We start from the raw sequence: 27139 nt of genomic DNA, 5'->3' as shown, positions 1-27139 counted from the left end.
TCGAGAAGAATCAGTTAAATCCAAATCACGGAGCAATATGGATGTAATGATAAAGCACGAGCCGGTTGGAAATCGATTCAAATGTGTGATGATTCAAGTCGGTTGAAATGCCAAACAAATCTCCATGAAATTGACTAAACCCTTGGTGACTGATGCTCCCTCGGACACACAAACAGAGCTGCTCACTGACTTACAGAATGTACACCATTCAAGTTGGAATTAAAAATGCTGTGGAAAGAAATATAAAAGATTTTAAAATAAATATAGTGGGTATAGTGGGATTAATGTGGTAGTGACCCAAACAGATCACAATGCAATGTTACAGTCGTCACGATCGCGGACGACAACATGCAGGATCAGTGTATCTCTGAGGGGAATTGACATGTTTTTTTCTAGCCTCTGAAGAAGGCAAATGAAAGCAGTGATTATAAGTGCTTCATTAACAGCAGTATCCCAGGAAACACTGTGTCAGTGGCGTTCACAAGCACCACCTGCTGGCAGAGAGTGGATCTGTGTCTACTGCGGGTTTAATGTTTGTGTTCCTTTAGTTCAGCGAAGAGGCCACGGCAATCTTCTATAAGGGCTTCACATTATACAGATTTGCAGGTCAGAGTATACCACATTGGAAACATGGATATTCATCTGAGCTTGAGATGCTGTCTCTCGCATTCACATGTGTATGAATGAAATCTAGTGCGACTCACTTACTATTTTCACCGCCTCATCAAACCATTTCCAAGGTTTTTCTTTCTCTTTTATAGTGTAGTGTTTCTTTTTTTTCATAAGATGGAACCACAAGTTGTCTGTGGCATCAAAAAAATAAAAATAAAAAAAATAAAAAAAACATAAAAAATAAAAAAAAAGCTGTCGTGTGAACTAGACCTCCACCTAAGATCTCTTTAACACAGTTTGATGCACTCGTATGACATAAGGTCGCCATGATTTTTCCCAGTCATGTTCCTGGATCTAAATTATTGTCCAAAACATAGACCTAACCCTACCCGTAATTTATAGCTAAAATCAGAGGGAAATGATAGCAAAATAACAAAGGTGTAGAAGCACCTAACTCTGGTTTTTAGGCTAAAACGGACATTTCCTGTAAACTTATCCCTCGATTCTGATTGGTTGCTTGGAATGTTGTTGCAGGATCAACAAGGATGTAGATCCAGGAACATGTTGTACTTGGTGAAATCATGATTCAGTAAGATCAGAAACACACCCTCCATTTCCACGATTCCTTTACTTCATATTTTGAGAAGCCTACATAACACCATAATTGTCCGGATGAATAGTGCCAAAAAAAACATCCTCTCAAGCACCTTCAGACCGTTCTGTGAATGTAAATCGTTAAAAATCCAGAACAACTCTGCTCAGCTCATAATATTAAGACACCTTGAAGTCCTCTCTCATTAGAGTCCTGTGAATGTGATGTAATTATCATTACATAATCGACCGCCGTTCCCCTCATATTTCTGCATACAGCGTGTCTTCAGATGAATGCATTCGACTTTGGCACCAAGCGCACGTGAAAACACAAAAATGTCAGATTCATGGGATTTTCTTATCTTTTCAGAAGAATTGATACTCAAGCTGACTACAGTGGACTTCTAAAGGGACACACTGCTTTAACATCAAACTAGAATGAAAACGAGGAACTTATAACATCTGTAGAGGCAACATGAAATGGGTATAAATTTGCTCTGAGACTCACATTAGCCCAAAAACCAGCAACCTCACTGAAGAGCAGAAGAGATATTACGCAACAGACTTGAGTCCTGAGAGCAAGGGCCAATCAAAGACACACAAGACAACATCTGAAACACATGACATGTTCCTTCAGAAGCATGAGGCTGAGAGTCAAACATCCAGACTGCAAATACACCCAAGCACATGTGATGTGATGTTTTCACAGGAATGTGGGAATTGACAATTCCCAACCAGTAACACCACGTGTGCCGGCATGTGATCAAACACACAACATTAACAGCTGCTCTGAATTTACCTTTCTCTAAAAACAGAATGACATCAGAGCATAGATGCAACCCTTCCATTCTAATCTTACTCAGATCTAAATAAGCATTGCATATCAGATGCAAAACAGTATTTTGAATCATTTTACATTCATAAATTGTGCATAACAGACTTGCAATTATTGTGATTCTAGCACAATTCTAGTCATGCCATTTTATATTTGTTATGATTTCAGAGCATTGGCCATTAATATTAATTCACCAGCATTTTTAAACAGACATTAATAAATCATGCGCACAATGCACACAAACAAAACATGAGATGCATTCAAAATGCCACGGAATAATTCTACAAATCATCTTATATAATGCATCTGGACGGAAAGATGACACACGCACACACACACATGTATGTGTAGGGCATATTTTACCATCTCGGCCACAGTAACGAGCAGAATCGCAGATACGAGCAGCTTCAGATGTTTCCAGTCACAGATGTCATGCTGAGGAGCTTCAGCTGGAGCCCATGCAGAAGATCAGGATCACGTTGACCAGCAGCAGAATGGCGATCACAGTGAACACAGCCACCGTTTGCACGTCCAAGGTCATGCTGCAGAGCCGCTGTCAGACCTGCGATCGCACATCAATGCATCCCGCCGCACAGAGATGTATAAAACACGAGACTCCGGCTGCGTCTCAGAGCCCAGCGCGCGCTGCGTGCGTGCGCGCACCTGTGATGCCCGGGAGGCTGTGTTGCTAGGCAGCTCGCTGGGGTTTGAGATACAGCTCCGAGACTTGTAAGAAGAGACACGCATGAACATGCCTCCTGCTCACCATCATCTTCAGAAGAGCAGCGAGAAGGATCGCTTATTCTACAGCGCAATGACGCGCAGCTGCGCTCCGCCAACCGGAGCCGGTCTGCGTCACCATGGAAACACTGCCGTTAACTTTTACAAACATCCCCTCTCTGTTATATAAGATCCGACACACCGTTAGTCAGTGTGCATCCACGGTGTCATCGTTACAGTAATGCCCTGTCATCCATATTTCAGTCAAACCGGTTTATAACGAGAAAGCCAAGCCGTCCCAAACCATCAGGTGCTCAACAGATTCACAAGAAGAAATTAGACATGAACTCAACATCCAGGCCAAATTTCTATTTGCCTACTCCTGTACTTAGTATCTCATAATCAAGATAAATATTGCTATTATACATTTCTTAACTTAGTATAATATTCTTTTAATTATGGCCACCAGAATGAAGGCACGATCACATTTACCATTTGTCTGGTGAATTGTTACAGGTGAGATTCAGTTCATTCAATAGAAATCACTCGGGAATCGTACACCTGTTTTGTTTTTGTTTTTTTTTGTTTTTTTGTAGGACCACCTGGAAGTTCCCATCATCCCACCCTGCTGAAGAAACTATAGAAACTGTTACAGGAATTCTAATGGTTTCCATTACAAATGCCGTTACAAAACCATTAACCGTAAAAAACATTAAAACATTATTTCCTGTAGTGTTTTTTGGGACTTATTTCATTTGGTGGTTTCAACAAAAGCCATGAATGGAAAGTGACACACTGCCAGTTACAGTTCCCATTTAAACCAATAAAAGTCCCATTATAACCAGTAAAACCATTACAAATGTTAGGATGCTGTCTATAGTTTTTGCAGCAGGGTGGTTTTCTCAATTTTTTTTTCATCTGGTTTTGTGATTATTATTGCAGAAAATCAGCTCTGTCCTCAACACGGATGATTCTTACACGTTTTGTTCATCATGATAACCTTCACATATGAACAGAATTTTTATGAATTTTGAAGCTTGAATACAATCAACCTTTGGTCTGATTTTATATATATATTTGTTTCAGTTTGAGGGCAACTCTGGTTACATGGGTGATATAACTTTTTTTCATGACAATATCTTAAGCTTGTCTTCACCACAGATCTTATCTCAGGCATTTAACCCAAAACCCATGCACTGACTTTGCGGCGATAGAGCCGGAAGCACTAAAATGCAAACTCATTTACATTCAGTTTGTGATGTGATCATGCTGATGAATTTAAATCTGCTCTTACTCACTGCAGGACAGTTCCTGTGTGACGTTTGTACATATCAGGCTCTGGCCAAATCAACTCTAATGTCCTTTGCATAGTATAAGGCTTAAATTTAAGACAGAAAAAATTAATAATTTGCCATCGGTTAAATAACCTTATGCTTTGACATCATAATAAAAACTAAATCTGAAAAGTATCCCTCTCATGGCACACAACCGAGTATAACCCAGTAACAGTCAAGATAGAAATAGTAGTGCAAAAATAAAACTACTCACACATCTTGCAGTCCGTCTTTACACAAACCTATAAATGTCGACTAACTGGTTGTGTTTTTTCACAGAGTATAGCAGAAGGCAAACAGTTATTTGCGTCTTGAGATTATCTGAAGTGTTATGTATTGGAAAAGCTTTTCTCTTGTGATGCAGAGCAGACGTTGCATAACTGACACTGACTCCCATTCGCCTCAAATGCACCCGTCCTGACATTTACACAACAAAGGTCACATCTGAAATTCAAACAGACACAAACGGTTTCATGAATATAAAGCCACAGTTTGTCCGAATTATGATTTAAGGAGCTACACACATTATTCTACACAGACACAGAGTCTCTATGATACTGCCAACCTAAAGAAATATGTGAAGTCAAACTGAATATCTCAGCATTAATCGTTTTGTTTCGGGGAGGGGAGTGATGTGTCTCCTACTTTATCATTTACATGTAATGCAAGCTTGGGAGCACAGTTTTACCACAATCAATCACTGTTTAGGATAAACCTGAAATGCATATGTAGTGCTGTACAGTATTTTTACAGTTTAACTGCACTCAAGGAATCATCTTCTTCTTCTGTACTCTCTATGGTGGTTGCCATATGATAAAATATGCCTTAAAGGGGTCATGAACTGCACTGTTGTGTTATTTTATACTGTTCCTTGAGCTACACATACAGTATAATGCTGGTGTTACATGTTCCTCTGGTCTTTTTGGGACTTCTGTATTACTTCCTGTCCCCTGTGCTATTCCATAGTCTTGTTGATTCGTCTTCATTGTCTTGTTCAAGTCTGTCAACGCTCCAGGTTTTTTCCCGGGAGTCTCCCGTATTCCACACCCACCTTCCGTTTCGTTATTTCTCCCGGGAAACTCCCGTAATTTGTAATTTGCCCAAACCTCGTTATTATTCCAAGTTTGTCCACGTAGTTGCCAGATTCTGCTCTTGAACAGATGGCGCTGTACTAAACAGTATATAAAAAGTTTACAAATAAACACTCCTTGTTTTCATTGGTTCTTTTTTTTCACATGTAACGTTCTGATTGGTTTATTGTTCCAATGCTTTCAGGTGTTTCTTGTTAGTCATTAGTTCATGTGTATGCAGCTGGTAAAATGAGTATTGAACATGTCACCATTTTTCTCAGTAAATATATTTCTAAAGGTGCCGTTGACATGACATTTTCACCAAATAAACAAATAAATAAACAAATAAGTTCAGAAATGAATGGAATGGCCCAGGCTTCGAGGCTTCGGCTTTATGTAATAAATTATTAATAATAAAGCTTTATCTTTGGTTTAATGCTCATTTCTCTGCCTGGTTCAATCCACCCAGCAATAATCTATGTTCTAAGTGTTACGAACTAACTCCTAGACTATTAATGTTCATAATATTTAATGGGGGCTCGTCCGGGATAATTTTTATGTTGGCCGACATTAATTATGACTTGTGTTGATGGCGGAGTGACCATACACATGATTATGGGTATAGTGTGTCAGGGTATTGATGGTCTTGGTGGCTGATTGGTCGATGTGAGTATGGCAGACTTTGATTAAGAGGCGTTCGTTGATGCACCTGCTTTGGCGTAACTCAATAAATGCTGAAAATATATATAGATATTTTCCTTCACTCAAAAACACATTCATTTTCGCGGAGATGTTGCTAGATCGGATGAAAAGTTGACATCCCTACTATGCTTCACTGATTTTTTGTACTTTTATTTTTTTTATTTTCTCTGTATAAGTGGGCGGCTTCATGGCATCTGTTTGCACATAGTTCTTTTGAACCTTGATTTGTGATTTATTTCTGAAAGTGAAATTAATCTGAATAAAATGTTGATCATAAAAAAAAAACAAGTTCATTTTCAACATTTAGTCTCCTGTTACCATTTACTTTTTAAATTTTATGAGAATAGAGAACTCCACATCACAGCTATAGCAATAACAACAAACCCACCCAACCTAAAAAACATTTTTTTTAAGGTAAGTTGTTGCAATCAATTAATTTTAACTAAATTTAAATACACAAATTTGGTTGAATGTTAATTGTCTAAATTAGTTTATTTAAATTTAACTAAAATAAACTGATTGCAGCCACTTAACTTTTTTTTTTTTTTTTTAACAAATTCACTTAATCATTTTTTTTTTTCAGTTCCACAGCAAAAGAACGATATCATACATTAGTGTAGATGATAATAGTTATAATTAACGCTCTTGGTGTGAACGGGTCTTAAGTCATGCAGGCATACATTTTGAGGAAATAACATCAGACTGAACAAAATGTTGAGGAACATATGAAAACAATGACACTTCCTGTCTGAGAGCTTGTGCGTAACAGCAGCTGCTCACTTCTTCTCCAATCTCCTTTATACATACCTCAAATATTTGTCCTAATATCCCTTACTAGACATCTGAACACTTTAGATGAATTACTCGAGGTCATATTGAGCATCAGCCCTATCCAGCATCCATACCAGAATGAGAAAATGTTTCAGTTTGGATGTAAGACACATATCCCTAGCGTGGCACTGATTGATGAGAAACAGCTTATTTAAACATAGCATGATTTATCTGTCATGTCCCGCACGGTTTAACATCTGATGAGTCTGATTCTCCTCCATAACAACCCATCATCAGCATCAGCATGAATAATACATTCCTCAACAACATAGTGTCAAAGCATATTTCCACATAAACAAAAAACATTATGAACTCCTGCCTTAAACGTCTGCTAGTGCTCAGTCTTGCGAACATAATCTGTGTTAATTGCACTGTAATTATAATTAATCATGAATGATGCATATATTCATTATTTTGAAAGCCAATGGTGATACATTATGCACCTGCCATTGCAATTAAATCACAATTAACCATTTGTCTATATCAAACATAATCACATATCATCTGCATAGTCTTCTTAATTGTAAGTCTGTGAGTTTCTGAAGGAGTACAAAATGAAGTAGAAAAACAACAACACATTAACTCAAAATCTAAATGCATGTACATTAATGTGGTTAAGCAGCAATACATTTATGAGATTTTATAAATGTGGTAACAATTGATCAAATTAGTGTCTCATTTGTATAAAATGTTATTAGAGAAGCTATTATGATTTCTTCACACAAACTGCAGAGCTGAAAACCTTCGTCAGAACCCCTCCACACCAAAGTTAATCTCTGATTCCCAGCATGCTTTGCATGACTCGATGACTCATTTCTTTAAATGTACCCATTACGTAATGCAAGCAAGGAAACAATTTTAATAGTGATGCCAAATTAACTGAGAGGATGAGCTTTGACTCTGTGGTTTACAGCGATCCTCTGTGAACATGATGAGCTTAAGCTGACAGCGTGTGCGCTAGCCGCTAAACCAGCGCTCGAGCCCTTCATCAGCCCTTCATTCAGAAGATAAGTGCTTCACTCATTTACACATCCACCGCTACATGCCTGAACCAGGCACTAATCCACAAGACTCCCATCTAGTGTGCAGGAGCAAATGGTACAAGAATTCAGAGGTGCTCTTTTGATGTTGAATTTTATTTTATGAATAATAATCAGTTTCTAGATCAGTTTCTTGAAGTATCATAGTATCATCTCGTTGCCCATTCTTGCGTTCTCAGGGTTGTGTATACAGCTGATTTCATAGCAGAACAGTGTTAATTCACCACTGCCAAGACTAGTTCTTAAGATAAATGAATAATAAAGAAGAAGAAGAAAGAGAAAGAAGTGCTGCTTGGTAGAGAAAACAGAGAACGAGGGCTGTGAAAACTTCAACACCATAATGCACTGCGCTCAATCTGTGAGCAGGGACCAAAGGTGAAAGATCTGTCGTTTCAACAAAGCCCTGGAGCTGACAAAACTAAAACAAAAACAAATAGTAATAACTGAAGGAGATTGGCCTCAAAATATCAGCTTTTTTTGAAGGCTTGTGTTACTATTTATTTTAAGGTGTCTTTGTTACAATGTAACTATACACTTAAGTACTGAGTAATATTAATTAACTACATGTACTTGTTATATGGTTAGGGTTATTTGTAATGTAATTATGCATAATCTATTGTTATAATAATAATAATAATAATAATAATAATAATAATAAGTACATCTAACATTTGTAACTCGTGATAAAATCGTGATATGGTATTTCTGTTATATCGCCCAACCCTGAGGCTTAACATGGGTCCAAACTGTCCATTTAGTTTTTATTATCATGGATTTTTAGTTGGTTTTGTTTTTATTTCCTGTTGTCTTTATTCAAGTTTCCCATGCTATTTAATTACTATGACAATTTATTTGATTATCGCACATGTTTATTATCTGTGTATACCTAATTTCCTTGGATTCCTCAGTTCATTCTCAATTGTTTGTGTTTAAGCGCACACTGTTTCATTGGCTTTGATGCCCTGTGTTTATTCTTTTATTAAAAACACTTTGTGTGGGAAACTTGGACCTGTCTTCATCTTTGGGCTTTTATTGTTGTCACAAACATGGGTTTCAAGATAATTATGGACTGATTTTTTTGTATTTATATTGCAATAAATACTCAGACCAAGTCTGTTCAATCACATAAAGCCATAGTGTCTCATTAGAAGTTTCGGGGAAAAAAAATTCATTAAAATGGATTACATTTACAATGTTTTGGTTGCATTTACTTTAACTGGGGGTAAGAGAACTGTCAGGTTAACTAAAAAAATATCTTCTTTTTTTTTTTTTTGAAGAGGAATTAAAGATCCTATGGGTTTGAAATGACACGAGGACAAGAAGTTCAACTAACCAGCTAACAGTCACAACTTAATTGTTAATGCACTACCATTTGTCCTATAATACTTCCTTAACATGACTCAGTGTCAGTCAGATGAAGTCTCAGGAGGACAGAGGCCGGATCACTCACCATGTTGATGTGTAATGGTCCAGATCCTGGTCGAAACCGCTTCTGTCTGTTAGATCCAGTGCTGCTGTTCCTCACGCGGAGAACGACTGATTTAGCCATGGTTTTAGCTGCAGGACAGATTGCTAGTATTACACAAAGTGCTCTATACAAAATGACATTATAATTCACACCACAACATGAAACTATAATCAGGACTATTTAGCTAACTTTAGACTTGAATATGCTATTGAACATTGATGGGCCAGAGTATGTGTTGTACTGTATCTCTGCGTGTTAAGCATTACTGGGCTGTGGTTTTGGCTTGTGCTGTACCTGGAGGAGTGAGCATGTGTGTGAGGGTCATGGGCTCCAGGGCCGACAGTGTGCTGGGCAGTGGCAGAGAGCGACACCGCTGGAGCAGAGCTTTGAGAGGAGGATCTGCAGGAGACTGGCCCCGGGGCCGCCACAGGGTCTGAAAATCACTGCAGCACGTCAGCTAACCATACAACAACACATTTCACAATGCACCGCATCCAGAGCGTCTCCTACAGCAGTGTACATCAGTAGAGGAGTGGGGTTAGTCAAGTGAAGAACAGCATCTGAAAAGAGTCAGCTAGGTTGGGCTATTGTTCACACAGGCAGCAAAACAAACTGTTTCTGTATTTATTTATTCATTTTTAGCTTTTTTTTCAGTCTAAACATGGAATACTGTTGTACAAGCCTGCTGGAGTTGTCTTGAAATTAAATTCAAATATTAGTTAATGTAATGAAGAAAACCAGGGCCCACAGGTACTGAATGCATGGAATCAGTGTGAGGACACCACTTCCAATATCAGTTATAGGCCTATTAAATGAACTGTTAAACATTTCACTGTTTTATTCTACAATTAAATATGCACTGTAAAAAATAAGTGTAATTTTAACTGTAAAATTTTGTAAAAACGCTACGGAAAAAAACTGATAATAGGTTAACAGTAAGTTCCCGTACTATATACAGGGAAAAACTGTAAAAGATCTAACAAAGCATTTAATGTAAATTTACAGTAAAATTCTGTTAATTATACAGCTTTTAGAAGTAAAAAAAAGAACAAATCAATGTATAATTTACAGTCTAAAACTGTAAACTGATATTCCCAGAATTCCCTGCGTGACACTCCACGTTTGAAAGTATTTTGTTTAAATAATCATGTTTTTAAATAGTTCTTGTTATCAGTTATGTACATTTGAGCTTTATGTTACATCTTCTGTTGCTTAATGAAAGTTGTTTGCATTATTTAAGTATCACGTGTGTTACCATGATGGTGTTTTGTGTTTCCATAAATGTGCACCTTCTATATGTTAATATATACTTCTGCTTGTGGTGAAGCTACTTGTGATGAGCTTTGATACTTCATGTGGCTTTCTCTTATACAGTACCATCTTTATTATTATGGTGGTTGTCAGTATTTTCAAGGTACAAAACAGATTTAATTTTGTGTGTTGTTGAATTTACTGGTTTATATTCACATTTTCTTGTTTGTAAATTACAGCTTTATATTGTAAAATTAACAGTTTTTGACGTAAATGTGTTTACAGTTTTCTGTATTTTTACAAAATTATTCTGGCAACCACAGCTGCCAAAAAGTTTTTGTAAAAACAACAAGAAATTTTTTACAGTGTGCATTAGTCAATTTATATCCATTTTTCCAAAGTTTTGTTAAAATTTAATGAAGTATTTGCGCTACATGTGTATTTAATGTGGCTCAATGTTAGAGCAATGCATTATCAGTGCAAAAGGTTGTGGGTTCAATCCCCAGGGGACACACATACTGGTAAAACACATGTATAGCCTGAATGCACTGTAAGTCGCTTTGAATAAAAGCGTCTTCTAAATGTATTTGGTGGATGAGGTGAATAAAAAGCTAAATCCACTGTCCCAGTTGTAATTTTTACCGGCTTAAACAGACAATGGTAGGTGGAGTTAATATATATATACACACTCAATTTTAAATATAACACCATTATAATTTAGCTTTTTCATTAAGTCAGTGTTTTTCAACCGTGTTCCTGAAGGCACATGCACCTCCCGTATCTGACGTATGTATTTCTGGGCTGCGTTCCACTTTTATTTATTTTTTTGCAACTTCCCTCCATCTTATTGACTTGGATGTATGTCATTGATTATGACCACCGCCGCTAACATACTAAACAAATGATCCACCATGGAGCTGGTTCATATTTATATTTTTTTATTTATGTAGTTTGCCTATATGCTTGGGATGTTGGAGAAAATATATAAAATTACACAAACAGCGGCTATGTTTATCCTCCTTCTGACTTCCTGCTTCTATCTCATCCTGAGCTCATTGGAGTTTGGACTGAAGACTTCAGATAATTCCCTTTCTTGATGGACATAAACAACCTATAAATATCATACTTATACTGTATGATCACAAGCTGCAATCATTGGCTTAATAATGCATTGAAGGATAGTACATGATTTTGCTCGATTAACTCAATGTGTGCATCTTAAACTAACCATATGTGTATTTTAATATGTTGAGGTATGTATTTTGCCATATGGACATCACCTCTGACTAATAACAGGACATTTCTTTATTGTAACATTGAAGCAATTTCTATTATTCTGTTGCTCAGTTATGGAAATAATATGGGTTGTAGTTTGCTGATCAAAAAGCTTTGATGTTGAAACAACATGATCCAGCTTATATTACCTTAAATACATCCTCCGGGCAGTTCATCTGTTTGCTATCCATGCAAACATCTTGGTTTTCATCAATAGTTTTGCTAGATGAGTGATGTGAGATCACTGTGTTGTCAAAGCAGGCCTGTGTCTCTCTTGGTGGCTCTTGTTCTTCAGATCTGGGGTGGCTCTCGATGGTGGCTAGAGAGATGTGAGTTGAGCTGAGCTGGGACTGTGATTCATCTGAGTTATTACACAGGGAAGTGTTATCTCTCGGAGAGTCTGGGCATGTTCTACAGGTCTTCAACACCACAGGAGGAGAGCAATCCACCATGCCATTGACTGGCGAGACCGCATTGCTCATGTCAGCAGATAACGTGGGTTTACCTTGACCTGAGGTTTCAGCTTTCTGCTCGCTGCTCCTGACTGTCAAAGGCACGAGTTCTCCAGTCTCCTGTGTCTCTCTCAGTCCGGGAGGTGACTGCTGTCCTTCAGGCGGGGAGAACGAGCGGGATGAGTTTCTCCATTTCATTGCAGTCTCAGCCACGGAGTTGAAAAATCGGAGAAGTCCTCGAAAATGGCTGCTTTTGCCATCGACCCCCGTTTGCTCAGGTGCAGAGTTCAAATCCTTGACCAGTTCAAAGTTGACCGAGCCGTAGTCAGAATCAATGGTTTTGTCCAAGGCATTCATCGACTCAAAACTACTCTCTGCCAACGTCTGATTTCCCTTTCCTTTGAGGGAAATTCCTCTCAGGTAACTCAAAACGTCACCCCTCCTGGACCAGCGTCTTCTTTGAGGTATCTCGAGGCTTTGCTTCACACAGCAGTCTTCCTGTTCTGTCGAATTATTGCAGTTTGAGAATCTGGGGTGGGATTTCTTTGTATAAATGACTCTTTCTGACAACTTAAACCCATTTTGGTTGCTAACCGTGTCTTTGTTCTCTTGCTGGATGTTGTTCGGGGCTCCAGCGGGGTCGAGGTCCTCAAACGAACAGTAGAAGTCTGCAGTGTGTCCTGCGAATGAATGTCTTATGGCTTTATTCCTAAACACATGCTTGAAGTCTGAAGAAGGGGAGTCCTTGCATATGTACGCATCATCAGACTCGTCTTTAAGGTCAGTGCTGGATTTGGCATCAGAAGTCTTACCGGCTTTCCCTCTAAATACAGAAGGGGACTTTAGTTTCTTGAAGACCCTGACTTTGTTAGTGATGGACAGCTTGAGGAAGGACGCTTCCCCGGGGAGGATGACGGAGTGAGGTCTTCTGTCCGGACCTGAGGGGGTCTTGCGGCGCTGCAGGATCCTCCAGAAGGCTGCCGTCCTGGAGCGCCGGACCGCTTCCTGTTTTTCTCTTCTGAGCGTCTGACCGGGAATAATGCAGTCTGAGGAATTGCACTCTGGGATCCATGAGATCTCAGCCTTGCTCTCTTTGTCAATGGAAACATTGAACATGCTATTGACGAACCCATTGGAGAGACCAGACTCTGACGCGGGGCTGGTTGCGCTATCCATCCTCTCGCATTTTAAGATAATATGTCAGGTGTCCAGCTCAGGAAGCATCATTTTTATCATCGTTGGGGAAATCTGTGAAAAAACAAAACCAAACACTACTGGAGATTGATTTGTCTTATGCAAATTATCTAATTTTAACATTTTTACATTCAGATGGCATTCAATCATGTCTCCTAATAGACTTGCATGCCCATTAAAGTCACATTAAAGACAAACAAGAATACTTTTACACTTTTACCAAAACCAGGTCCACAATGAATTAAATGTAGCAGTCTATCGACCATAAATCACCTTTACTTTCTCCTGCATCATATGTGTCCCGGAGCACAAAACCAGTCTCGAGTCTCTGGGGTATATTTTTAGCAATAGCCAAAAAAACATTCTATGGGTCAAAATTATAAATTTTTCTTTTATGCCAAAAATCATTTGGATATTAAGTAAAGATCATGTTCCATGAAGGTATTTTGTAATTTTCTTACCATAAATATATAAAAACGTAATTTTTGATTAGTTATATGCATTGCTAAGAACTTCATTTGAACAACTTTAAAGATGATTTTCTCAATATTTAGATTGTTTTGCTCCCTCAGATTCCAGATTTTCAAGTTGTTGTAACTCGGCCAAATATTGTCCTCCGAACAAACCAGACACCAATGGAGAGATGATTTATTCAGCTTCAGATGATGTATAAATTTCAATTTTGAAAACATTTTCACTGAAGACTTGTTTTGATTAATACCTGCTAACACAGTCTTTAGTTTAGGTTCAAATTAATATGTAGCTAAATTAAACACAACCATTAATAAATATAAATTCAATTAAATTGAATTAAAACAAACAAACACTTAAAACATTAATAAATAAATAAATGCTGTTCATCAAAGAAAACTGAAAAAATTACACACTTTATCATTAAGCAGCACTGAAATATTTTTAGCAGTTAAAATTAATAACAATAATAGCAATCATGGGAAAGGATCATGGGGAAAAAGCTTAAGAAATCTCAATACTATTTCAAAATATTAAAGTTCTTGACTGTATTATTGATACAATCTTTAGACTTCTTTCAAAAAAATAAAACAATATACATATTACTGACTCCCAACCATATATGAATACACAATGAATTACAGCCAACATAAAAAAGTGTGATTTCAAACCATATCCTTTTAGAATTTTCACTAACACTTTATTTTAAGTACAAATTCTTGTTATTATCTAATAGTTGCTTATTAGCATGCATAACATACTGGCTGTTTAATAGTGCTTATAAAGCACATATTCTGCATGAGCATATTCTACATCCCTAATCCTGCCCAGTACATAAACTTAACAACTCCCTTACTAACTATAAGCAGAGAGTTAGGAGTTCATTGAGTCAAACATTGTAGTTAATAGTTAGTTAAGAGTGAGAATTGATCCCTAAACTAAAGTGTGACCAAACGTTCAAACTTCTAGATAATCTGAATGCACTTAATCAAAAACAAGACACAATGTTATGAACCCACTCATCAGAAAAATCCAGTTCTTTGATAAGAAAATGTATTTCGGGGGTGTGGGGGGGGCACTTACCAAAGTAGAATGTTTGTCTCATAGAAGAACAGAAGTCATTCTGTGCAGTGGTTTTCCAATATAATGATTAATCCATAGCATTCTCCAGGAGCGCTGGAGGGTTTTCTCAGCCTGAAGCCCCACAGAGACCGAGCAGACGGCTCACACACACACACACACACACACACACACACACACGCCCAGTTCCTCTCGTTAACATCCAGTTATGTCTGTCACTGCAGCTGGGTCAGTCCTGCTTACACTCGGACTCAGATGTGAATGTGAAACCGAATTCAATGTCGAGTGTGTTTGTCAGCGAGGCATTGAGCCTCATAATGTCCATAGTGAATGAACACAATGCACAAACATTTTGAGGGCCTATTTTAAATGCTTCCCTTTCGTCCTGTTTTGGTACTACTGTAATCACATGGCATTTTCCTGCTGGACACAGGAAAGAGAGGATCTTACACAAGTGACTGAAAAATGCTTTAAGCTTGACAAAGACAGGAAGCCTGGCTGACAGCGTGTAAATATCTGCGCCGTACACTCTTTCCCTTCTGTCTGTGCTGCGCCATTGTGAGGGAAAGACAATTGGGTTTTTATTCCCCTTGTGAGTCAGTACACTCCAGTTTGTTAACATGATAGGGTCGCTGAAGCATGTCGCTGGCGCTCTGTATACATATCCAACATATACATATCACACATTCAAAGGCGTTTATCTGGTATCAACTTTTCTTCACCATAGTTTCTACTTAAAGAAGATAAAAGGCTGTGAAGCACACTTCCTCTGCAGCTTTCCTGCTATCCATTTCTGTCACAATGCACATCCTGGATAAGAAAACCCTCCCTCACTTTTTGTTTTTCAAAACCAAAGGCAAGACTAAACTATGGTGTGAATGAGCTGTGAAAAAAAACACTGATAAGGGGTGACGGCTGGAGAGTTACCCGACTTGACTCAAAATGAAAGCAGGTTTTCTCAGCTAACGCTCTGACGTATGTTCTGTATGATCTCTATTTCTGACTGGTGTTCAGAAAGCACCTCGTGTGATGTCATCACTATTTATCTGGCAGAACAATTGGCGTCTTCCTTAGTTTCCTGTGACACAGATCAACAGTGTGATAGTGCAGGCTCGACAGCAGCTAGAGCTCCAACTGTTCCAGCAGTGACTGTCCTATGACCAATGTTAAAAGTGCTATAAATAGAAGAGTTAAACACTCACATTATATGCTGATAGATCTTAATCTTTCTTTTTGGCAAAAGGCATTGATTATGTCTTGCTCTACAAGTTATTATATCTGACATCTTTTTCTCTGAAGTGCGTGTTTGGAGATCATTTATAGACAGAATGTCTTGAAACTTCATCTGAATGCTGTTGCTCTGATCGGTCTATTTATGTCACGCGGCATTGTGTGCCAAAAATGAGGTTCTAATGTCAGTAACCCAAAGACTATTAATAGCTGTTTTACAGCAGGATATGATTAGTGTTGTTTATTTCTGCGATGGGATCTTGTGTTGCTCTGTGATGCCAGTCCACTCGCTCATTTTCTACCACTTTCACTTCAAGAATCAAGTGAAGCATCATTAAAATAACTATTTAAGACAAAGTTATGTCTTATAAATAGTCTTAAAATACCCGAAAGGGGAGGGGCTTAAACCGGAAGTTCGTTAAATTTACAATTACAGTTACATTTAATCATTTAGCAGACGTTTTTTGATCCAAAGCGACCTACAATTGAGAACAATAGAAGCAGTCAGGTCAACAAGAGAACAACAACAGTATACAAGTGCCACGGCAAGTCTCAGTTAGTCTAGTACAGAACGCATAGACAGGTATTTAGTTATTGTTTTTTATTTATTTTTTTTATGAAAAGACAAGAAAATAAGGAAAAGTGCTAGTATTAGTTGGTTAAGTGCTGTCGAAAAAGATGAGTCTTTAGCTGTTTCTTGAAGATGAGTAAAGACTCAGCTGTATGAATTGAGATTGGGAGGTCATTCCACCAGCTGGACACAGTCCAGGAAAAGATCTGTGAGAGTGATTTTGAATTTCTTTGGGATGGCACCACAAGGCGTTGTTCACTTGCAGAGCGCAAACTTCTGGAGGGCACATCAGATTTAACCAGTGAGTTTAGGTAAGTTGGTGCCGTGCCAGTGGTGGTCTTGTAGGCAAGCATCAGTACCTTGAATTTGATGCGAGCAGCTACTGGTAGCCAGTGTAACCTGATGAGGAGAGGAGTAACATGAGCTTTTTTTGGCTCATTGAAGACAACCCTCGCTGCTGCATTCTGGATCAATTGCAGAGGCTTGACAGTACATGCAGGAAGAGCCAGGAGAGCATTACAATAGTCCAGTCTGGAGAGAACAAGAGCTTGGACAAGAAGTTGGGTTGCTTGCTCTGACAGGAAGGGTCTAATCTTCCTAATGTTGTATAAGGCAAACCTGCAAGACCGGGTCATTGTAGCAATGTGGTCAGTGAAGCTTAACTGAGGATCCATCACAGCTCCTAGGTTTCTAGCTGTCCTCGAAGGAGTGATGGTTGATGAACCCAGCTCTGTAGAGAAGTTGTGATGAAGCAATTAACCCATTGGAATCACCAGGAGTTCAGCGTAGCAGTGATAAGAAAAGCCATGCTTCTGAATGACAGATCCTAAAGATGTCATGTAGATGGAGAAGAGAAGTGGTCCAAGTACTGAGCCTTGAGGAACCCCAGTAGCAAGGTGGTGTGACTTAGAAACATCACCGCTCCAAGACACACTGAAGGATCTGTCAGAGAGGTAGGACTTAACCCACAGGAGAGCAGTTCCAGAGATTCCCATCTTTCTGAGGGTGGACAGGAGAATCTGGTGATAAACAGTGTCAAAAGCAGCAGACAGGTCCAGTAAGATGAGTACTGAATAAGTGCATTTAAATGTAATTCTGTTACCTTTATAGTTTATTATTCTTGTTATTATATTACTATTTATTTAACATTTCTAAATAAAACACTAAAAGTTTAATAAATAAATTTGATATTCACTGATTTCATTCACTTCACACTATTGTTATTGTGTAGTTATTTTAGAGGTTTAATAATATAATATTGTAATGTCCTCTGGCTCACTCCAATAGTGACTGTGTCTGTCTAATATTTCTTCTATTATTCGTGGGTATACAGCTTCGGGTGCATCCATAGCTATAATTATGTCTTGATCTTACTAAATTTAGATGATCAGTTTCCCATCACCTACACTTTCCGTGGGAGGCTATTAAATCTGAAATACATGCAGCAGCATCCATGTGGCTAAACTGCTAATATGACTACATAGACACAGTCATCCAAAGAATGAAAAAAAAATAAACCTAAATCCATCATAATGATAGTCCACTCACAGATGAAGTATGTGGAAACCCTCTTCTGATATTCTTCTAATGTTTTGAGATGTTCATTTTCTGTTCCAAATGACCAGACGCCTGTGTAATGTCCATGTAGAAATGGTTTACTGGCTGCATTTCTTCATGAACACTTCTGCTCTGTAACAGCTTCTGGAAAGTCTTTCCACTGGATATAGGAACATGGAAGCAGAAGCTAAAAACAAGTGCACTGATGTCACTAGATGGGCCCTGCTTTCAGTCAAAGGCTATGGGCTTTCATTCACACCAGACTATAACCAGAGATGTTCTTATCATAGGATATACCAACCTCCATGCCTCAATCACTGAATAAAATGCAAAGTTAAACTTAAATTTACTTTAAAAAAAAGATACTTGAATTTATTATTATTATTATTTATTTTTTATTGGCAAAAAGATAATAAACACAGGTTACAAAAAACAAAAACAAAAACACCACTTTGGTCCTGGAGGGCCACTGTCCTGCCTGTAGTTTTCTAGTGCTCTGGAAGACATGAATAAGCTTGTTCAGGTGTGTTTGATCAGGGTTGGAGCTGAGATCTGCAGGACAGTGGTCATCCAGGACCGAGGTAGCCCAGCCCTGGACTTGAGTGTATGGTAAATGATGATCAGGTGGTGACGGCGCCCTCTGCTGGCGGTACTGAGATTGAGGTGCTGTGCCCAGAGGTTACGTTTTTTTAAATGAGTATATTTTTAAATGCTTTTTTGATACATTGCACAAGCATTGCATACAGTGTATATTTGATTAGATTTTTTATTGCCTATAAACTGAACACTGCAAAACAAATTATGTAAATGCAACTTTGTCCCCATATGTACAGTAAAGTCAAGAAATTAATTACAAATCATGTAGTTACTGATTGTTATATGACACATTGAATGAAAAGTGCATTGTTTATAGCTTTTGTGTTCTACAGGCAGAATTCCCCCTTCACATCTCGAAGCATAAATAAACCACGCAAGTAAACTTAACATTACAGTGTGTATAATATCATTCATATAAATTAATCAACATGTATAAAATACTTCATAAACAGACTTCAGTCTTGCTTGAGATGTAAAGCGATGCTCATCTTTCACAGTAGTTCAGGGAACCGCAGCAGATCATCCTGTCGATCATCAGCTCCACAAGCTGTTGTGATCAGTTCACCCATTACTCCTTCACCTTCATTTACCTTGCATCAACAAAACAACATGACCTACTCCACTGCATTAACCACATACTCCTACATATTTTAGCAAAATAATAACACAATCCATTAAATGCTACATTATCTGTAGTTTTTAGCATTCTAAATACATCAAATATTACAGATATTATTTTACAAAAAGAAGTTAGATAAGTATTCCACATCAGAAGAGAAAATGTAGGAAAATCAGGATACATGATTCAAATAGTCCTTCAGTATTTTGGGAATATCCAGACAATCTATGCAGCTCATCTTGTTTTCCATGGGAAGGAACTTCCATAAAGAAAGTCGAGCCTGAGACATCAGTGTTTTTGGACAAACTGTGTACAGAGAGGATAAGATGTTACAGGAACATAGGAACCAATGACAGCAAGGTATGAAAGCAAAGCACACACACACACGCACGCACATGCACACACACATTTGTTTCTGTGTAAAGTGTGTTCCTCCCATAGGTGTAATGGTTTTTATTCTGTAGAAACTGTATATTCTATGTCCCTTCACCAACCCTACACCTAACCCTAACCCTCACAGGAAACTTTGTGCATTTTTACTTTCTCAAAAAAACTCATTCTGTATGATTTATAAGTGTTTGGAAAAATGGGGACATGGGTTATGTCCTCATAAGTCACCCTCTCCTTGTAATACCTGTGTCATACCCATGTCATTATACAGAGTTGTGTCCTGATATGATACAAAAACAAGAGCACACACACACACACACACACACACATTCAGATTTATTGCAAAAATAATAATAAACAAGGTTCAGCTTTGGTGTATTTCTAGCGCACAGCTACTTTCAGACGTCACAGATGTGTTAGAGACTCACCTCTCTCTTTGAGCAGAAGCAGCACTGCTTCGTTCTGTCTGGTTGTTTTATCTACGATTAAAGTGGGCAGATAGACGTTTGCTCCGAAGTCTACGAGCAGCTGAATGTATTCAGGCCCACAGCCGTATCTGAGACACATCTCCAGCACAGTTTTGGGCTGTCTGATGCGGCTCAGCATCTTTTCGTCAGTGCAGTTGTAGTCTGGGTTCGCTCCATGCTGCAGTAACAGTCTGAAGACCTCCAGATGACCGTAACAAGCTGAGATATAGAGCGGTCCCCGGCAGCCCGTGGTGTTGGAAGCCCAGTCTGGGATCTTGGGTTTGACGTCTACATCGGCTCCGTGCTGCAGGAGCTCTCTCAGGATGTCCACGTCTCCCTCTCGGGCCGCGGTGAGCACCGGGGAGCAGTTGTTATACGGGCTGCCGTTAGGGTCAGCACCAGCTCTTAATAAAGCCACCACACAGTCCAGGTGTCTGCCGGCGACGGCCGTGAACAGCAGCGTCTGGGCTTTGACGTCCAGGCTGTCGACCTGGGCTCCGTGAGCCAGGAGCAGCTCCAGACAGCGCAGGTGACCCTGAGACGCAGCGGAGCGCAGCGGAGTGACCGGGACGCCCCAGCCGCTGCGCAGGTTAACACACCTCCTGTACCTGTCCTGAGACAGCAGATCAGACAGCAGTCCCTCATCGTCTCGAAACACGGCCTGATTGAGCTCCTGACTGCAGCACGTGTCCTCCTCCTCATCCTCTCTGGGCTGAAGAAGAGAAAAGATCTTGGATATGTCCATCAAACTCATGCTGGTGGACTGCTCCGGTCTCCATTCCATCAGAAAAAAAGAATCAATTAATTAATTACTCTCAAGCTCTACAACATAAAAATTTTCTTTGCAAATCATTTCCAATGACTTCGGTTTCTAATATCAGAAAACAGCCTGGTATTCAGACCATCAGTGTGATTGTGAGCATGAAATGTGTCCCTGCAGCACAGTCATCAGTAGCACAGAGATATTTGTAGAAATAGACAACAATACATTGTATGAGTCACAATTATACATTTCTCTTTTATGACAAAAATCATTAGGATATTAAGTAAAGATCATGTTCCATGAAGATATTTGGTAAATTTCCTACTGTAAATATATCAAAACCTAATGTTTGATTAGTAATATGCATTGCTAAGAACTTCATTTGAACAACTTTAAAGATGATTTTCTCAATATTTACATTTTCCAGATTCCAGATTTTCAAATAGTTGTAACTCGGCCAGATATTCTATATTCTAAAAAAAAAACTTCTTATCTTATAACTGGAGTTGTGGTCCAGGGTCACATATTCCTTTAATACAGACTTCATATTTGAATATCTTACTTTTTTAGCCACTATACTGTCAATTACGTTGTCTATATTTACTTTACTTCCAAATTACACACCAAAGTCTCCTTGTATCAGTGAATCACGTAATCTGGTAATGTGTTAAATCAGATATTGTATAAAAGTGCAAATGAAATATGCTAACAGATATGATTTGATATCATTATCTTATCATGATCACTTCATACAATCTATAGTCTAGTCTTTTTGTCTATTGTGTATGGTTTACACAGTTATTTTAATCACAGTTGTGTGTTCTGTGTCTTGTCACTTGTCGTCCTGTCTGTGTGCTGTCTACAAGACAAACTCAACACAGGACAAAGCACACTTGACAATAAAGCTCTGTCTGATTCTGATTTATGTATCTATGTATCTAACTCTGATTATTGGTAATGTTTTGTCATTTTGTTGTATGCTTATATATGAGCTCAGTATTTTATTTGAGTCAGAAATACAGCGTTCCATCATCAGTGCAGTTGACATTATTATAATACAGCGATTTGAATCATGTATATATACAGTATATATACATATACACACACACTCACTCACACACACACACACACACACACACACACACACACACACACACACACACACACACACACACACACACACACACACACACATGATAAAATCATGATGGATTGTCATTTGGTGCACTGAAATGACAGAAATTAACCTAATATAGGACGAGGTGTTAAAAGTCACTGCTAGAGAAAACACAGCATTTGTGTAATCGAACATTACACTCCAAGCCAAAGATTTACTGCGATATTAAACCATCTACCAAATGCCAAGCATGAACAGAAATCTGCAAACAAAATGAATGTATTTATTCCACTGCAAATACTTCTTTGCCCGTGATATATTTGAAGTAAAATCGCACTCAAATGGCCAAATGTGATCATTAACAACAGCTGCTGTGCTGTAAGTATTTTAGCAACTTATAAACAAATGTATAGAATCAGTCCCTGAGAGAAGTCTGGAGGTCCTTTAAAACACAGCGATGCAGGCTGTTGTGCCATGTTTCTGCTGGAAGTGTGTCTTACCTGTTGAGTGTGAAGTATCCAGAGCGAAAGACACATGAAGGATCTGCAGCACTGAGGGTCAGTGGGACACACACACACACACACACACACACACACACACACATCTGAGCAGACACACGGCTAAGTTTAGGCCACAGATGGACCAGCCCAAACTTCCATTCTTGGAGGGCCAGAGGAATGGAGTTATAATTAGAAAGGTGATAGACCTGTGACAGGCATGAGCTGTTAGTGTAAGATCACAGCTTCACTGTCATGCCATCTATACATGCATGATATCCACTGAGGACATTCACAAAACCACCGTGTTGAACTCAAAGCATTAATGCTGTGTTATACTCTCATCTGTACCTTTGTCATGTTAACACACATTTCCTTTGCTCTCCGCAGTCGCAGCTGTTGTGCTGTCAGGAGCTGAAGATAACGTCAGCAGCTGATTCACCTAAAGCCCTGGGAGACAAATGTTCTCCAGATCGTTTTGTTTTCTTACTGTCCTGGACTTCTGAAATCTCCTGATGAATGGAAATGTTCAGAACAAAGTGAAGTGTTGCCTTTTTTAATCATTGCCTTGTTTGTTCCAGTCCATGGCGTCTGTTAATTACAGAAAACAGAAGAAAAATAATGAAAAAAAATGCACACATATATATATATATTATATATACATTTATTATACTGAGTCTTGCTTTCACCCAGAATGCTTCAGACAGCTGACTACATGTCTGCCATTTGCACTGAACCTCAACAACAATTCCTCATTAATAATTGCATACTGTAAATGATATTTCTATTCCTTTCCATTTTATTTCTCTCTTTGGTCCAGTTCCCACACAAGGCTTTAATCTGAAGAGAGATTCCAGGGCTGCCATTGGATTAGAGGCACAATGAGCACATTAACTGAGTAATCCTGGAGAATATCTCAAGTCCTTTCATATGACTCTGACGAGAGCGGACCATTACGAGAAGACAACAGTGAGGAGCTGTACAAATATAGTCAGATGTCTGTGAGTACTGATTATATATTTACTACTGCAGATTCATTCATGAGGATACATTTTTGTATTTAAAAAAATAGAGAAAAAAAAAGAAAGTACTCTCTGTCCCTCTCTACAAACTCTCTCTCTCTCTCTCTATATATATATTTATATATATATATATATATATATATATATATATATATATATATATATATATATATATATTTAATACTCTTGTTTAAAACATGATTACAGAAGCTTTTTGTTGTTGGAGGTGAGTTGAATGGAATGTGGTGGTTCACAGCTGAGGACTTGTGTCTAATGCAAACCATTTAGTTAATTTGCATGCTATTGTGAATACTTGTCAATTTATTTTAAGACAAATAAAGCTATAATCACAATCCTAATTTATATAATTTTGGGGCATTTCACACTGTGCTTAACTCTGAGATAACTTTGTTCTAAACCCTGCTTTTAAGCCCGGATTTTGAGATGTGACTCTATCTAAATGTTGATGAGCCTCTTCTGATTACTAGAGTTTTGTTTATCTTATTCCAGCTTTATGAATCTTTAGCACCCATGAATCTTTCATCTCAAAGGCATCCATTTCTTCTGAAGTTATCGTGGATTTTGGGGCTACTTGTCAAGAAATGATGGTGCTATATTTCAATTGTTTAAAATGCAGCTGGCCCTACCTAATAGATTGAAAAAAACCATGTGTTCCTGCACATCATGTGTTTTCAGATAAATGTACGGGTCACTACAATGGATGTTGAGCTGGAGTTCGCCATTCAGCCCAGTACAACTGGTAAACAACTTTTTGACCAAGTATGTATTTTGTATGGAATTAAGACAAAAGTAATTGAATGCAGCACAATAAACACTGAACAATCAGTGAGATCACCTCATTTGTCCTCTTGAAGGTTGTGAAAACGATTGGACTCTGGAACTTTGGACTGCAATATCAGGACAGCAAGGGCTTCTCCACGTGGCTGAAACTCAATAAGCGGGTTAATCTTCATCATATTTACATGCTTGACCAGAAAAAAAAGACAGAAAAAAAAGAAAAGATTTTAAGAGAAAAAAAGAAAGAACTGAAATTCAAACTTAATAGATAATCAAATGTTATTTTAATCTGTTAACAGAAGTTCTCTGCATTAGTGAATTCATTGTGAAATGCCGCTTTCAGCTGAAGAATATTCACCCAGCACCACTTGCTGTATGACTGAGACAATCACAAAACAACAGCAGTCAGCTTGACAGAGGTGTATTTAATAAAACGCATTTACCTCATCAAAAATGAGAACAAAAAAAATAGACCTCCACAAGTTTTCATGCTTGTGGTTGCCAGACATTTTCTGCACAGTGTTATACCAAGTAGCATGATCCTGCAATGCCAACAATTTTTTTATATACTTTTTCAAAGTATTTAGATGATAGAGCCAGAGGGACGATGAGTGAATTTAATCATTTAGCAGACACTTTTATCCAAAGCGACTTACAAATGAGAACAATAGAAGCAATCAGAACAATGAGAGAACAACAACAGTATTGCCATGACAAGTCTCAGTCTAGCACAGAACCCGTAGCTATGGTTTTTATTTTCCAAGAATAGGATAGACAAGAAAAGAAAGGTAAGGTAAATGCTAGTATAAGTTGGTCAAGTGTATAAGGTGATAAGGTTCATTGTATGGAGCACATGAAATACACTCCACACTATGGGCTGATCTGACTATAGAATCACAAAGTTGTGTTTTGTCACTTCCCTTATATACTCAGACCAGACAAAGAGCAAAGAAATCTTCAAATCAGTCGTAAAAACATAAAAGACCCTTTGGTTTGTTAGGTTCACACCTTACTGGAGGTATATAAACATTCCCACAGACCCCTACAGGGAGACACACCCCCTCCTCAGCTGAACACAATTCTAGAAAAGTTTTCAATCTTGAGACCAATTTACCAATCACACAAATAATTTTAAAATTACAAGTTTACTATCATGAATCCTGAAGATATAGTTAATGTTTTATGTGAGTATAGCAACTTGAGTTCTTGGCAACTTTTAGTGACCTGGACCATGTGCCCAGGGGGGAAGGATGGTTGATGCTCTAAACATGGTTTTTAAGTGGTTTTGCCAAGCTGGTCTTATCTGGGTCTTATCTTATCCAAGCGTGGTTTTAGCTGGATTAGCATGGAAAAATGCTAAGAAAATGCTAGTAACTTGCTAATCATGCTAATGACATACTAGTCACTTGGTAGGGATGCTAGCAACATGCTAGTCACTTACTAATCATGCTAACAACATGCTAACGACATGCTAGTCATTTGTTTATCATGATAATGGCATGCTAGTCACTTGTTAATCAAGTGAACAACATTTTAGTGACTTGCTAATCATGCCAATGAAATGCTAGTCACTTGCTAATAATGTTAACAACATGCTAGTGACATGCTAGTAATTTGTTAATCATGCTAGGAACATGCTAGTCACTTGCTAATCATGCTGAAAAAACATGATAACGGCATGCTAATCACATTCTAATCATGCTGGAAACATGCTAGCCACATGCAAGTAACTTGGTTATCATGCTAATAACATGCTATTCACTTGTTAATCATGCTAACAACATGCTAGTGACATGCTAGTCACTTCTTAATCATGCTAAAGACATGTTAGTCACTTGCTAATCATGCCAGAAACATGCTAGTCACTTATTAAACATCCCAGCAACATGCTAGTCATTTGCTAATCATGCTGGAAACATGTTGGTCACATGCTAATCATGTTAACTACATTCTAGTGACGTTAGTCACATGCTAATCATGCTAACTAAATTCTAGTGACATGTTAGTCTTTTGCTAATCATGCTAACTACATTCTAGTGGCATGCTAGTCACTTGCTAATCATGTCTGAAACATGCTAGTGACATCCTAGTTACTTGCTAAAAATGTATATTAGAAACTTGATAACAACATGGTGGTGACTTGCCAATCATTCTAATTACTAGTTTACTATTTCTTATATATTTATCTATCTGAAAACCCTCAAACTTTAATCTTTTAAGACAACTTCAAACATTCTGGCTAGGCTTTTTCAAGCTTGTACATTGGACCAATGGGCAAGGTCAGGATTTTTCATTAAAAAACTTGAATTCGCCTGTAGATAGAAACGCCCTTTAATACAACATAAGGAAATTGTGTAGTTTTAATGGTTTCATAATGGATGTTTAATAACCATAACATGCATTAAGAGCCTTTGTGTAAATAACCTGCAGCTGGCATTCTGAATTTTGGAGCATTCTGCATCTGTATAAGTGAAGTGAAAGTGACATTCAGCCAAGTATGGTGACCCATACTCAGAATTTGCGCTCTGCATTTAACCCATCCGAAATGCACACACACAGAGCAGTGAACACACACACACACACAC

At 38.2% G+C, this 27139-nt stretch overlaps 2 protein-coding genes across 6 annotated transcripts in view; both read right to left on the bottom strand.

The window, feature by feature from the left end:
- arhgef9b (Cdc42 guanine nucleotide exchange factor (GEF) 9b) overlaps positions 1-15419 on the bottom strand; it is a 24580-nt gene extending 9161 nt beyond the window's left edge. For 2 of the 5 annotated variants that reach the window (XM_026279782.1, XM_026279786.1), the window contains exons 1-4: positions 14930-15411; positions 11879-13429; positions 9498-9636; positions 9186-9292 (exon numbers count right to left, since the gene is read on the bottom strand). In XM_026279782.1, coding sequence (XP_026135567.1) covers positions 9186-9292; positions 9498-9636; positions 11879-13357 — 1725 coding nt within the window. In that variant the 5' untranslated portion in view covers positions 13358-13429; positions 14930-15411. Of the gene's footprint in view, positions 1-2401; positions 3538-9185; positions 9293-9497; positions 9637-11878; positions 13430-14929 lie in introns of those variants that run through there. The other 3 variants (XM_026279784.1, XM_026279785.1, XM_026279787.1) reach the window with 3 other exon arrangements.
- Positions 15420-18968: 3549 nt separating this feature from the next.
- asb12b (ankyrin repeat and SOCS box-containing 12b) lies at positions 18969-22851 on the bottom strand. The gene is made up of 3 exons (XM_026279781.1): positions 22738-22851; positions 20319-21130; positions 18969-19806 (listed from the first exon to the last, which is right to left on the bottom strand). Exons 1-3 carry the CDS (start codon positions 22839-22841, stop codon positions 19673-19675), a joined length of 1050 nt encoding a protein of 349 aa, XP_026135566.1. The 5' UTR covers positions 22842-22851; the 3' UTR covers positions 18969-19672.
- Positions 22852-27139: the final 4288 nt, after the last annotated feature.

This window comes from Carassius auratus, chromosome 14, assembly GCF_003368295.1.
Source record: "Carassius auratus strain Wakin chromosome 14, ASM336829v1, whole genome shotgun sequence".
Classification (NCBI taxonomy): domain Eukaryota; kingdom Metazoa; phylum Chordata; class Actinopteri; order Cypriniformes; family Cyprinidae; genus Carassius; species Carassius auratus.
The sequence above is the reverse complement of the archived record's forward strand: the minus strand, read 5'-3'. Positions and strand labels throughout refer to the sequence as shown.

Coding starts and splice junctions, on each gene's coding strand:
- asb12b (XM_026279781.1), bottom strand. CDS start 22,841: ATGTGTGTGTGTGTGTGTGTGTGTGTGTGTGTGTGTGTCCCACTGACC. Junction 21,131..22,737: donor GGATACTTCACACTCAACAG/GTAAGACACACT, acceptor GATGGAATGGAG/ACCGGAGCAGTCCACCAGCA. Junction 19,807..20,318: donor GCTTCTGCTCAAAGAGAGAG/GTGAGTCTCTAA, acceptor CTCTGTACACAG/TTTGTCCAAAAACACTGATG.